This window comes from Ptiloglossa arizonensis, chromosome 9 (genome assembly GCF_051014685.1).
Source record: "Ptiloglossa arizonensis isolate GNS036 chromosome 9, iyPtiAriz1_principal, whole genome shotgun sequence".
Classification (NCBI taxonomy): domain Eukaryota; kingdom Metazoa; phylum Arthropoda; class Insecta; order Hymenoptera; family Colletidae; genus Ptiloglossa; species Ptiloglossa arizonensis.
The window spans coordinates 4,174,053-4,188,966 of record NC_135056.1 but is presented as its reverse complement, the minus strand read 5'-3'; the positions used below and the strand labels follow the sequence as shown (position 1 = coordinate 4,188,966).

Sequence of the window (14,914 nt, the reverse complement as noted above, 5' to 3'; positions counted from 1 at the left end):
AATTAGAGAAACCGAATCTTTTTGATCTATTCTAATTAACCGAAAACAAAATAAGTACATACGTTCGAATCCCCACAGTCGAAGAAAACTCAGTGTATAATAAATTGCATTAGAAATCCGAAATGTTTTTCGCAAAAATGCATACAGAATTTGACAAGAAAGTGCATTATACTCGTATCGCATACAACGAGTACAAAAACTTTTGCTAGCGTGGAATTATCAACGACGAGTAATCTTTTATGAGTGTTATTTTCACCAATGAATTAGAATACCAAATTTTAAAATATTTACGCTGTTTACAAATAAAGTAAAATTTATGCGAGCTGCTATTCTAAATTTTCAGAATCAACAATTGTGGATGTATGAAAATCTGTATGCTATTGATGAATCTCGGCATGAATATTAATTTTTATGTAAAGTGTGGCTTGGAATTATTAGAGACTTTCTTATAGGGCTAGTTATTTTTCCGCTTACACTTAATGCTACAAATTATATAAATTATTTAGAAGATGAACTTCTTATATTGCTGCAAGACATACAATTGGCAACATTCGAATACGGTTTGTGCTCAAGAATATCTAAATAAGAATTGCATCTAATTGATGCTGATTTAATTTCATTGGATTTTTTTTTATGGTGATATCTGAAATGTTTAGTTTATGACAATAGTAATATTTATAGTGTGATAATACTAAAAAAAACCGGTTGTTGGTGTATGTTCAGAATTCAAAATACACCAGGAATTGTTGAACGTATTCGATAGTCTTTGAAATATCAATTCGAAGCGTGTACGATTCCGGAAGAAAATTATTTTCAGCAATTCCTTTAAGAAAGTAATAAGCATTTATAAAATACTTTTCAAATAAAAAGCATTTATATCTCATAAAGAAAGAGTTTCTGAACGTTTTGCTTAGAAAAAGTAAAGTACGATATCAAAGTTTATTACTGCAGTTCTTGCGTTCAGTACCATTTGTAGGAGATGTGTGAATAGCAAATAGTATCAAATGTATGAGATCAATCTTATAATATGTGAAATGCACTTAAACGGGCCAAAATATATCAAAGGAGAAATAATTCGATAATCTTCACTTCATACTAGATGACATACTTGTGCACGTCAAAATTTTCTTAAAACTACAATAATTCAAGAAAAAGTTGTTTGAAGATCATATTTCTTAAAATGGACAAAACTTTGGTTCTATTATTATTTACAATTTTTATTATAAAAAAAGAGAATTAATTTTTCTTTAATAAACTGAGGTTAATTTTAAAATCTTGGAAATTACATTTTACTTTTGTTGATAGTTATCGTATGTAAAGAAATAGACGAAATTTTGAAAGTCTAAAATTATGCTACATGACATTTATATGTTAGATTCTTGTGTTAAATTTTTACTTTCTATTAGTTAAATGAATTGAAATAATTTGTTTACAACAATTCGTTAATTGCATCAATAAAAGAGTTATGTAGATTAAGACAAAATGCAAGGAAAAATTTTTTTACAGCTACAATTTCTAATTCACAATGTTCTTACTTAATTATTTTCTTTTTTATTCACTGCAGTTGGATTATCATAAACAGTTACGGTAAAATATTATTTGGTTTGTAGTTTCGTACACTGTGTAAGTAAATATGCTGCTAGGTATCACGACTGGCTTTCAACGGCTTAAACACAAACGATGATTGTTCATCGTCTTTATACATGGTTGACCTAAGGGTGAGTTACTTCAAGCTTAAGCAGTCGCTTGCTTTCTTGCACATTTAGTAGGAAGTCTGGGTTGAAAGTAAGGTAAAATCAAAGGCTCCATTGAGTAGAAAGACACGAGACTCTTCTGTAAAGCTGCGAAGCTTGCAGAATCTATTCAAGAACAGTTTTCAAGTAAAGCTATGATAAAGATTTTGTACACTTCATAAAATCGTTGCACTAAAGATGTCTTGGACCTAAACTTATAAAAATTTAAACTAATAGTGATGCATACTGTATTATTATAATATTAATATGAGAAATATTAATAAGAAAAATCGTTTCGTGCGTTAACAAAAATTTAGCTTCATTTTAATGGAATTTATTTTGCACGAGCATTTCATTCGCATATTTTTCACATGATATCGTAACCTTTTTTTAGAGTTCAAACGCTAGTTTCGTTTGAGGGGTAAAGAACTTTTTGGCACTGGTTGGTTGTACACTTTATCTATAAAAACTAAAAATAAGGCATGGAACTATTTAAAAAAATTCAAGTATTCCCTGATATTTCGGAAATTATAATGCAACAAAAAAGTGAAATGCCTTTTTTTTAATCATTTTGTTTCAAGTTATATGTTTACTTTTAGGTCAGGTATTAGTAACCACATTTGCGTGATTCATTTTATACGATTAGCGAATTATTCAGCAATTTTGTTATAAGTTTCTACACTGCTAAGCTGCTGTTTAATGGATTTGGAAAGGTTGAATATTTTATTTGTTTCTTTATACTTTTGACATTCTGGTAAAATATAAACTATCGAAAAGATAGAATGGCAGATTTTGCATTTGGGTTCCTCTTTTGTTCGATAAACTCAATTAAATACAATACATTACATATGAAACAGCTGTCCCAAAAATCAATAAATAACAACTCATTTCAAATGGTACTTGTTGACTCATTCGCTTACTACATATTCGCAGAGAAAACACAAAGAAGGGAAGTAATATCATATCTACTTTTATTATTTTAATTAACCAAAATACGCACCGTTTGAGAATGCATAATTTATGAACGATGAAGATTGGCAATATACGAGAAAAGATCGTAATTTCCTCAATTCTGGTTTAGTTTAACAAAAGCCAGATATATATGTTATAATAATCGAAATTGTTTTAGTAAGATTCCCACACAGAGTAGCGTAATACCACATTTTTAAATAAAAATTTTTGAATATAAAAGCAATAGTCACATCGAGCAGTTCATTCGAGTTCATTTCTTATAAAGATTAGTAATACTGTCAAAATTAAATTCACAGTTCAAATTTTTCCATGTTTAAGTTAATACTGTATATTACACGTTTTATGTATGACTTATCACATTGTTTGTAATTAATTTTATTTTAATCCGTTTCGTTCAAATTTCAGACTGTCATCAATTTTTAATCTAAGTCAATATTTATTAACCGCGTTATACAAAGGTTACCTTTCTTTTTTTCACTTTATTATTCGAGAATTGATTGTAACTGAAAAAACGATATTAACTCAGAAATTTCGCTACTATTGGACACTTGTAAATAGATCGGTAACCATCATGTTCTTCAGAATTTACCACTTTGTATAGAATGTTTTAAATTCTTCAATCATTTCATTAAAGCTCACGTAAACTCAAAAAATAGCAAGATATCAATTATTTACTAACAAGTATTTACTTTTAATATGTCTGAAAAATGAAATTATATTGAGCATACAACATTTTTCAAACCTCCAACAGAGAAGATCTATTGAAAACGTTTCATTACTTCGGAATCATTATTTTTTGAACCTACGCTTGTTAATACTTTCTCGTTTATTTCAACGTTTACCTACTAGGCGAGTGCGAAGTTAGGAACACGAATTCGTAAATACTCTGTATAATTTCGTGTAAAGTAAAATAATATAAAAACTCGCGTTGCAGTATTTGGAAAAATTAGATAAACTACTATTATTATTGTCTGATGATTATTTCCCGACGTTTCAGCAAACTTTAAACCACGAGTTCACGGTCAAATTTGAAACAACTTTCATAACAAATAGACAAATAAAATGCTGAGAAAAGTTTTGTTATTGAATTTGTATTATATTGTGTTTTTCTAATTGTTTCTCTAATGGTTTCATTGAGCGTTGTTATCGTGCATTAGACCAGTGTTGTAATTTGAAATTTTGGGATAATTTTTCTTGTTTAATTCGCACTCAATGTCTTCCTACAATCAATCGTAGTTGGGAGTTAGCGAAAACGTTGTTTTGGTTGTGGTCAAACATTTAAACAACAGTTTGAAAGGTTTACAATCATCCTGCTGTACGTAATAAATCATTACATTATTTTTTTAGAAGGTCCATTTGTTCGAGTTCAAGGTGCTGTCATCGTTCTAAAATTCTAGTCTGAAATCAATTTTGAGTTATTTGTTTTCAATTGTTTGGTAAACTTGCTAAGTTTGAAAGACAACTTGTTACCTACACAGTTTTATGTTTCGACAAATAAAAATTTTGTAGATATCCAATATTTGAAATGTTATTTGAACTCTTATCAAAACTCAATCAGTTATTATCTTAAATATTGTGTAGTTTATATAAATTGTAACTGAATGAATCGCAAAAAAAATTAAATACTACGTGATATGTTTAATATTGCTTAATTTGTATTATATTTGCAGTTTTGTCCTTTTTTTTTCAAGGAAATTTAATTATTTTTAGTCCGTACTGAATGGTCCAAGCTAGAGTATCATTGTTTCAAGAAAGAGAACCTTATTTGAATTTATCATTTTTTTCAAGGATGTACAATGTTTTTTCAAAAATTCAATTATATTATTTGAAGACATGTGTTCCAAATACGGTAACTTTCCTCTGCAAAACCCGGTATTGATTAGTTTGAATATTCCTTCAAATTTCGACACAAGAATGACTATGTTTTCAAGACAAACAAATTTAAATTTACTTGGCGCTTTCACAAAAATACAGTATGAAGAATCACACATTATTGTGCGTTCTACTTTAAACTATATAATATTAAACTAAAAATGTTTCTTTCCAGTTAAGGAAAACAAAAATAACGCTTTTTAGAATTTGTATTACTGTGCAAGAGTTTGAAGAGAACAAATATTTTTGGATAGATAGTTTTAAATAGAATACTTGTGTCACTTATATATTTCTTCATTGTTAAAGTGAATTCCTCTATAAGTAATTTTATTCATTTAGCAACAGTCGAGTTACAATTCGAAATATCACAATGAAAGCATTTATCTGAATACCCTGTTCCGTAATTGCAAATGTTTAGTTTTTCGCTCACTGTCCTTATATTAAGTAACCGTACATTGCAAATATGTTGAAATCTCGATCAGCTATAAAAATCAACACTCTCAGAGAATTAATGGGGCGAGTTTTTATTACGTTACAGATTTATGTGTCGAAATTTCGACAAAGCAGACTTCCTTTTAAAGAAACGATGTCCATGACTGTACTCACACAGATCTCCAATTATTTTGTATTGCTTCTACCTTCGTAGAAAGGTAATTTGAAATACTATTTCGTTCGTTAGGATTTAAGGCTAATTTCCACTATCTGTCTGTCGACCGTCCGTTGAAATATTCTTCAATGTGTTTCGATTAGGTTAAGGTTCGAGGTTGAGTTAATAACAGCATATAGTTGTACCTTACCTTCATACCAGATACACATATCTTTACTTTTATATAATATTTTTGTATTCAATTCTTAATTTTATATTATATATGATTCTGACCCAGTAAAGACATATTACTATTAATATTATTTTGCATAAAGGTATCAAGTGTTCGTCACTGTTTTGTCCAACGATTTTCTTGAATGATACTTAAATGAACAATGTGAATTCGCCTTAAAGCAACAATCAGTATTGACCACAATCACTTTTCTCACAGCACTAGGATCTAGAAGTAGTGCAAGGGTGGTTTCGTTTGCGGCGTCGCACAAGGTTGCAAAAGGTCAGAGTGCGCTTTTCTTTCCTTACCTATCTTGACTTTTTCCACCTAAATATAATTAATCATTTTAAACTCGCCGAGTTAAGCAAAATTGCTCGTTCCGTTTGTAAAGGCACACATACCTATTGATGCAATCTTTTTTAATTATGAGTTGCTTATTAGGACAAGAGAGAAAATGGAAAGTTGCTTATCTAATGATCCAGCCTTTTAATTCCAACGGTTTGTTTGAGTTTACTCCTCAAGTTATGATACACTAAAGATAATAAACACTGGCGAGGTGTCGACATTTTCATTATTAAACAAATTATATAAACATTAAGCTAGTAAAGTGTTATTAGAAAAGTTTATCTGCCAATTCAGATCGTTCGAGCGCACAAACCGAAGTAAACAATAATGCACCTATGTGGATTTTGAAAATAAATTAACCGGAATGTTCTATAGAAGTTACTTTAAATTAAATATATATATATATATAAATCTTAATCGTTTTCCAACAAATTTTAGGAATTACTAGAATTAGAATAACGTAATGAGAAATTGACGGTCGTTTGTAACTGTATCATCGAATAATACTACCTTTAAGTTGTACATAACAAAATCCTTGTATTACTGAATGGCATACATTTTCAGTGAAATTTCTGTCTTCATTTTTAATTCATTTGCAAGTATAAATGGTTGACGGAGTAAAAAGTAGCGTATACAGTGGCATTATTAGTTACTTTACTTTTATATGTATTTCAAAATTACAAGCGTCTATCATGTTTACCTTAAAAACAAACAAAAGTATTGTCTCAAGTCGATATATCTTTTTTGCAATTTTACGAACAAAAGTATGTGCACAGGTGTATATGTTCTACCAAAGTGTTATTACTGCGTACAGTAAAATAACATTTTGCTCTTATCTCAGTAATCATATCTGACTACTTCTACAACTGAAAGATGATACGACATATGATAGCACTGACTGAAGATTCACTTATATTCTTTCATAGAAACATCTCTTACATACGTTGGCTATACGAGTATACAACTATAACGATTTCTACACAGTTGTCGTTGCCTTTTTTGCCTTCAACACCTGAAAAACGGTTCACGTTTACTCCAAATTCCGAGTATTTTTGAGGTAGTTAAATAAAACACTACTAAGTGCCAATATGTTTCAGCCTGCGTTTAAAGTTACGCGTAAGAATAAAAACGAACCGCAAATACGAAGTCGATAAGATACGATTACCACAACACGCATCTGCGATCTACATCGAACGAAGAGTAAAACGTAATATCTACCAAAGATGTATACCTGCCTCGCATATTACTTTCCTAGCGATGTAAACAAGGTATTATTAACGGGTATATGTGTAACGATACTCACGAGAGATCGTTGTCGCGGTGATTCAGTTCCATTCTCCGTGATGACTGGAAAAATGCGATGGTCCAGATGATGGTGTTGCTGGTGTTGCAGGAAGTTCAAGCGACGATGCTGCTGATGCTGTCTCGCTAGAGCCGCGGTGGCCACGGTACTAGGTAGTGGTGGTGGTTGATGTGGTGAAATCCGTTCACCGCGCATGCGCATGCTCACCGAACGACGCAGACCTGTAGGCGAGGGACGTGGTATACGGGACTCCCACGGAGAGGATATCGAAGGTATCGAGGGTGATGGAACGGTACCCGTTGCAGTTCGGGTTGTGCAAACCACGCTGCTATCGGCATTGACCTTGAACGTACTGTCGTCAGTACATGTTGCTGACGGTGACGGTGCCAATTCCATCGCGGAAGCTTCATTGGTGTTGTTTACACGGGGCGAGAATCCTGGATGCATCGATTGCAGGGAATGCAAGGACCTTTCGCTACCGTGACGAGCCATCCTGTTGGTCCACAACTTATCTCATTGCTTTGCCGAATAGCTGCACAAGAAAAGCACATTCCGTTGAGTTTTGTTCGTTGAAAAGTAGTAGCACACGTTTATTTCTACAGGATGTGCGAAATAGCTTATGCCACACATAAGAAGAATGCAATATTCGTTCGAACGAAGAGGAAAAGAACGGATAAAGGTAGATCCGAAAATAATTGATTGCTGAGTTATAAGACATGTTCAATTATCTGCTGCTGATTGAAGAATTATGTACCATCGAGTTAAAGAGCAATGTTGTGTTTGGTGATATTTTGCATCGATTAGTATTCTGTGATTTCTATACATGCTTGGAGAGCACCTGCTGAGAAAAATTGAATACGCTTATTGATAACCAGGTGGGAACACCTTTAACATGTTGACTGCAATGACGGTCGCTGGTGACCGGTGCTTCGAACTTAGAAGGTTTCTTTAAAAGGCTTAGAATGAATGATCCAAGCATACTTGCGAGCTTTTCAATAACGTTACTTACCATTGGAAATGTTATAAAACAAAAGACATGCCGTTGAATTATGGTATATTTCTAGTTCTCTTACTATCGTTTGAACAAATATCGAGAACATTTCTAGACATGGAAAAGTGATGTGATAATCAATGTATTTAGAATAAACGTAAAGTTATTAATTTCGAGTGTCTACAGGCACAGGTGATCACAGAAAACTCGTATCCTGAATGGAAGGAATACTGTAAGGTTAAACTCAGAGTATATAAAGTAGCAAGGTTTCGAGCACCACTGTGCTTTTCACTACTCGTTACAAATGGTATAGATGAGGTACCCCACACAAAATAATACGTCATGGATAGTTTTGAAAATGAATCTTAGTTTTGTAACACATAATAACTCGAAGTACGGACATTGTGAAGAAAAAAGCGTAAAAAGCGATTCGATATCCGAATAATCAATAATGCTGCTATCGAAACGAACTAGCAAAGATTTAGTGGGCGATGTAGAAACTTACTGGTAACGATGCAGTGATAGAATGTAGATTTAGAAATGAAATAGTGATTTAAAGCTTAAGTGTTCCTTCTTTAAGAGTTGTTTGAGCTTTCAAGAGTTCTGGGGCAACAGTAAGTCTAAAGAAAGTATAATAATAAACACACACGTCATCCATATACTTGCCCACAATCTCTATCAATAATATTCAAATGACCCTAGATAAATTACGTATTTTAATAAGTTCTAAAGAGAAGAATGTATGTTGCAATATGAGGTAATTCTAAAAAAGCAGTCTGGCTCTAGTAAGAAGTAACACTTAACTAAGGAAAATGTTTTATAATACGGAAAGGAATGATTTTTAGACTCATTTTTATTAAACTGTCTTTGTTAGTTTCGATGAATACTACTTACCCTTAAGGTTTGGCATAACCTTTGTTGCATACTTTACAAACAAATTATTCTTTTTATTTTATAAATTACCATATAAACATTAATAGTATAATTTTTGTTTAAATGTAGTCTAAAGTAGGTAATGTAAATTACTTCAGACAGCTAAGTAGAATTGTGGAAGTTAAATATAAAATGTGACTTTAATTTTACTTAATTATTTTAACACGTTCTTTTCGTTTCGTATGACCTATATTTTAATGAATCTTCTTTACGTGTTCAAATGATATGTCCGTAATTTTTTCACTATTTTCATCGAAATTTATGGAGTGTGACTAAAAACTTTACGCCTGTTTGCTTCGTCCCACCAAATATGAAAGTTTAATGTGGAATATAATTGACCCGCAAAGTGTTAATGTTGGAAAAAGCTGCCACAGTGAACGTGTTAATGTATTGTATATGTAAATACATGTTAAATAATAGTAATTCGTACTATAATTTATAAAATGATACAAGACTTTTACCTGTATTATTTAGTTTACATCAAATATTTTCTCTAGCTTGAACGTTTGTTAAAAACTTGTGAAAGGAAAAGATCATTTGTCTTAAAACGGCAAGAAGTGGTCTGAGAAGAAAACGTTTCTCTCACGATCATATTTTACAAAATTTCAAGACCATCAATTCGATTTTACGTAAGACGACATATGATGTAACTCGTTAAAAAAAATACTAAGTAGAATTGTGGAAGTTAAATATAAAATGTGACTTTAATTTTACTTAATTATTTTAACACGTTCTTTTCGTTTCGTATGACCTATATTTTAATGAATCTTCTTTACGTGTTCAAATGTGACACAATTCACACAAGATATGCAAATCTTTAATTATCACGGTGTAAAAAATATATATATATATGTATAGTGCAGTGGTGTTTTACACAGACAGTTCAATATTATTGAGATACTATTTTCAATTTTTCTCCTATAGGATGTCTGATTTTAATCTATATTACAAATGCGAATTATTCGTAAACTATTCAATGTATAAAAAATGATCCGAACAGGAATTGAATGGTTTCGAGGGAGACATAATTTGTGGTAATTAGATTTTCTGTGTGAACGCGTAGAGGTCATATGAAGGTAACGTATGTTTTCTTAAACGGAATTATATAATTTTTAGTACCTTAATGGTTGTAGCTTTTTATTTTCTACAAAAAAGTAATAACCTATATATGTCGAAAAATTCTTAGTTTAGAAAATATCTTTATAATCTCAATATCGTGAAATGATTCTTTTTAATCCCAAATGTTTCTTTGTAATTTTCCAATGGATATTGGGCAAGTTGATATACTAGGTTGTTCGTTTTTTCCATTGTAAAAAAATACTGACACTTCAACTTTGAACAACAGTAAATATACGAATGAGTCGACAGTTCTACATGAAACTTCACACACGTTCATCAAACAGAAGTACCATCTTTAGAAAAATAAAACGACCTAATAGTTCCCCTTCTTATCGAACGACAAAACTTATTGAGCAACCTATTTGAAGCAAGATGAATGTCGTATAGGTATCTACTTCCTCTGTAGTTAACATTTGTGTGTATCGTATCTGTGTATGCATGTAAATACACATGTAGTGTTTATGAATGGATTTATGCCATCAAATTTTACGGATGTTTTCTTTTCAATCTTTGGCTGCTGTTTGCTTTGTACAGTGAGTTAGTTAGTGGATCAAGATGGTTTATGATCTGTTTTGTAGCTTTTTGACAAGCGTTACATCTCTACTTCAACAGAGGATATTTGCAAATCTTTGCAAATTTTTTCTTTCTTGATGTACCACGGTGTATCGATTATTGTCCAAAGTATTATTGACTGCGACGTTTTCATTCTTGAGATGCGATTTTTTTGGCGTTGTCCTCTACAATTGTGTCCTCTATATAGGTTTAGATGCGTTTCATTGTGGTTTTGTATATTTACAGTTTGTTATCGATATTTAATTTCGATTGGCGGTTTGTTTATTAACCAATACATATTTTTTCTTTTCGCTCCGATTTGCTCGATTTTTTTGCGAATATGTTATTTTTAAACGAGTCTTGAGTTTAGTTGAAGTCTTATAAACTTGATTATTTACGTCTCTTTGTGGTATTGCATTTATCGTAGTTAACTTTTATTTTCCTCGTCGTCAACCATTTTTTCAGTAAATAAATGTGTTTTTGTAGGGTACTGACTACTTCATCTGGGTTTTCGTGTACTGCTAGTATTGCAGTGTCATCGGAAAATATATAGATTAAGTTTTCTAGCATTGTTTATACATCTGCTGTGTGAAAGATGTAGACTATGGGTTCTGATACACCTCCTTATGGCACTCTGGTACTAATACTAAGTTGTTCAATAAGTTTTGTCGTTATTAAACGTTATATCAAAGAATGAATTTTTTACTTTGACGTAGAATGTTCCATTAATTAGATAGGATTTTATGAGTTTGTACATTACATTTGGGAAGTACTTCTTTGTGATTTTTTATAGTCTTTTGTGCCAGACCTTACTGAATGTTTTCTCGATGTCTATGAATAAGTGCAGCAGTTTTTGTCTTTAAAAGTAATATTGATTTTGAAACAAAATGATTGATTGATTTATTATTCTGTAAATTTGCTCTGTTCTGACATGTTTTTTTTTAGAGCCAAATTAATGGTCTGGGATGGTTTTTTTTTTTTAATCATTACCTTTAGTTTGTGTAGAATTATTTTTTCTAGTAATAGTAGTAGAGATATTGGTCCATACGATGAGGATTCGTAAACACTTTTGTTTGGTTTTAATAATACAATGATTTAAGTCAATTTCTATGTACTTGGAAAGTAATGTAGTCTACATATAGCATTAAACATTATTGTAACTATTCTTATTGCTTTATCTGGGAGTTCTTTTATTATTTTAATTTTTATTGCAGTTATTATTTTTTTATTATTCATATCCCAGAGTTTTGTTCATTTTATTATTTTTAATGTGTTGTTTGATTTCCTTTTTTGTAACATTATGTATTGTAGTTGTAGTTTAGATTTTTAATCGGTTTTCTGTGAACGTTATGGCCTGTTCAGTTGTAGTTTTTATCCATAAGTCATCTGACTTTTTTAATGTTGACATAAGTGTTATCAGTCGTTTGAATTTTTTCAGACTTTCTACGATAAATAGTTCGCATCTTTGTACGGTGGTAAGGATGGGAGAAATTTATTCATTTCTTTATTACTGTGATCATATATGATCTTCTTTAACTGTTTGGTAATTTTATTTAGTAGACCTTTGTTGTGGATTCCTTGTGCTTTTGCCATTGTTCTTTTAATTTCCTTTTTCGTTTTACTTTTTGTAAAATGGGATTCAGATAGAACAATCCATTTATTTTTTTTTTCTACAGGAGTAGTTGTATTGGTTTACCAGCGGTTGAGATATGGTATTTTTTCCAGTTAGTACATGTGCACTCTTTTGTGTTATTTCCATATGGTAGTTGGTAGCGGTTGAGATTGATGGTGTTGAGTATGTTCTAGCGCCATTGATGTTTGTTTCAGATAGTGAGGGTTAGTTATTTTTGAGAAATAATTTTTATTGCACTTGTTTCCGAACGAGGCAATCTTTGTAGCTAGCAGAGTGATTCCCTCTGCAATTTGCAACATTTAATAGTTTCTATATTTTTTTCTCAGTACATTGTATTGTTACATGGTCTTCTGTTCAATCATTTGACATATGCTGGTGACTTATGACAATAATTTTTAATATAACCGAATATTTGGGAGTTGTATTAATATTAATAATTATGTTCAATAGTTTTTCAAGGTAATGACGAACACCTACCATATGCTTTGAACTGGACAAAATTACTTTTCCTAATTATCGGTGACAGGTCCACATCGTAGCCATTCAAACTTCTCTGGCAAACCAAAAGCAATTGGCACATTATAAGACTGGTGGTACAAGCTTCTACAATAGCATTGTAAGTTTGCTTTGATTATTTTCACAAGTGATACAAGCAGACGTCTGATTGGTATGACGCCTTAACGAGAATTGCAAAGTGATACTAATTCACCTAACTGTACCTACATTTTCCATATTGTCAGTGGAGAATTTTTGTTTACAAAATAATAAGGGACAATCGGATATTATTTCATGTATTACTTTATTGAAGAATTTTACGTGAAATAGAACAATGAAAGTAATAAATTAACTTAAATGATCAATTGCTCAAAGATATTGAAACTTTTACATTAATAGTTTTTCGATATAAATAGATTAACCCTTTGCACTCGAGCGGCGCCGATACGGCACTACGGTCTTTTCTAACTCGATCTCTTTATTTACGATGTGCGATAAGATATTCTTCTCGGAAGTACTTTCGTGAACTAGGCTCGGTTGACATTGTAGCCAAATCTTAGCTCGGTTTAGTTAATCTCAGCGTAGCATTCACTTGAAACAGTCTTGGCAGTAAATATAGTAACTAAAAAGTGTTTGAGCCCTAAAATATGGAGGAAGATCAGATCAGCTCGAGTTCGTACAAATTCGATTTTGTCGCTTTGGATGATGAACTTACATTGATTTCCGGTCGCGAAACGAACGAATCCGGCGGAGAAGACAGTGATGCAATAAGAGGTGTGAGACGACGAAAAATTAGAATGATAGAGAGCGACAGTGAAGTTGAAAGTGATGTTGAAAGTGAAGCTGTGGAAGGTGCAGGCAGTTCAACATGGGTACTTTGCGGAGACTATGACGAAGTGCCGCCAAACGTACAATTTATACCTGGCCAAAACCCCACAGCACTACGAATAGTTTCTGACGTAAAACAACCAATAGACTTTTTATAACTGTTTTTCACTAATGACCTCGTGAAAAAAATTATTCGTGAAACCAATATATATGCAAAAAGAAAATTGGAAGGGAAGACGCTGTCTGCAAATTCGATATGGCGAAGCTGGCGTGATGTCACCAACAAAGAGTTCTGGGCATTTCTTGCTGTCGTAATCAATATGGGGACAATCCCGTTGGTCAATTTGCAAGAATATTGGTCGAGAAATGTCGTCAGTTATATTCCTTTCTATTCGGATACATTTACAAGAGACAGATTTAACCAAATATTTTGGATGCTTCATCTGGAAACTATTCCAACACGCAACACCAATCCACGAACGCGCCTACAACGCGTAAGCTGCTTTTTGGACTATGTCAACTCGAAGTTTTTGGATTCTTTTATCCAGGGCGGGCACATATGTGTGGACTAGTCAACTATAAAATTCAAGGGTCGAATTTCGTTCATAACATACAATCCGAAGAAACCGACAAAGTGGGATATCAGAGTATATAGCTGACTCAAAGACTGGCTACATTTGCTGCATTTTGCCATACTATGGATCACTCACCACAGAGCTTTTGGTCAGACCCGATTTACCAGTTTTGTTAAGAATTCCGATACACCTGTACCAAATGTTGTTGGAGAAAATTCCAGGTGCTCAGGGGCACCATATGTATACGGACCGCTACTATACCAGTTACTCCTTAGCTCAAGAACTAGCCAAATTGAAATGCAATTTTACCAGAACAATTTTAACGAACAGAAAAGAACTGCCCAAGGAAATAAAAAAGCCAAATTTTTCGACAAAATCCATAGTCGCGTATCGACGGCGCAACACCTTAGTTTTAGGGACACAGGAATGATGACGGTCAAAAGAATTACACGAGGTGGTGTGGATATAATGGTCAAGAAACCCAATATTGTATTGAACTATATAAAATATATGGGTGGTGTTGACCGGGCGGATCAGTATGCATCAACCTATTGTTTTCTGCGAAAATCGCTTAAATGGTGGCGCAAGCTTTTTTTTGGAGTATGAAAATTTCCCTGGTCAATTCATACATTTTGTATAAACTAGAAAAGACCGAAAAAGGGGAAAAGCCACTGAGCCATTTACGATTTCTGAAAACACTTGTCGAAGAATTAGGAGGATCATATCGCCAGCAACGAGAGCAAGC

The 14,914-nt window shown here is 32.3% G+C and overlaps 1 protein-coding gene across 5 annotated transcripts in view; it reads right to left on the bottom strand.

Moving 5' to 3' along the window:
* The window catches only part of Qtc (GRIP domain-containing protein quick-to-court), a 57,704-nt gene that overhangs the window by 13,576 nt on the left and 29,214 nt on the right, over nt 1–14,914 (bottom strand). For 4 of the 5 annotated variants that reach the window (XM_076320396.1, XM_076320398.1, XM_076320395.1 and 1 more), the window contains exon 2: nt 7,044–7,575. In XM_076320396.1, coding sequence (XP_076176511.1) covers nt 7,044–7,535 — 492 coding nt within the window. In that variant the 5' untranslated portion in view covers nt 7,536–7,575. The remainder of the gene's footprint in view (nt 1–7,043; nt 7,576–14,914) is intronic. The other variant, XM_076320397.1, reaches the window with a different exon arrangement.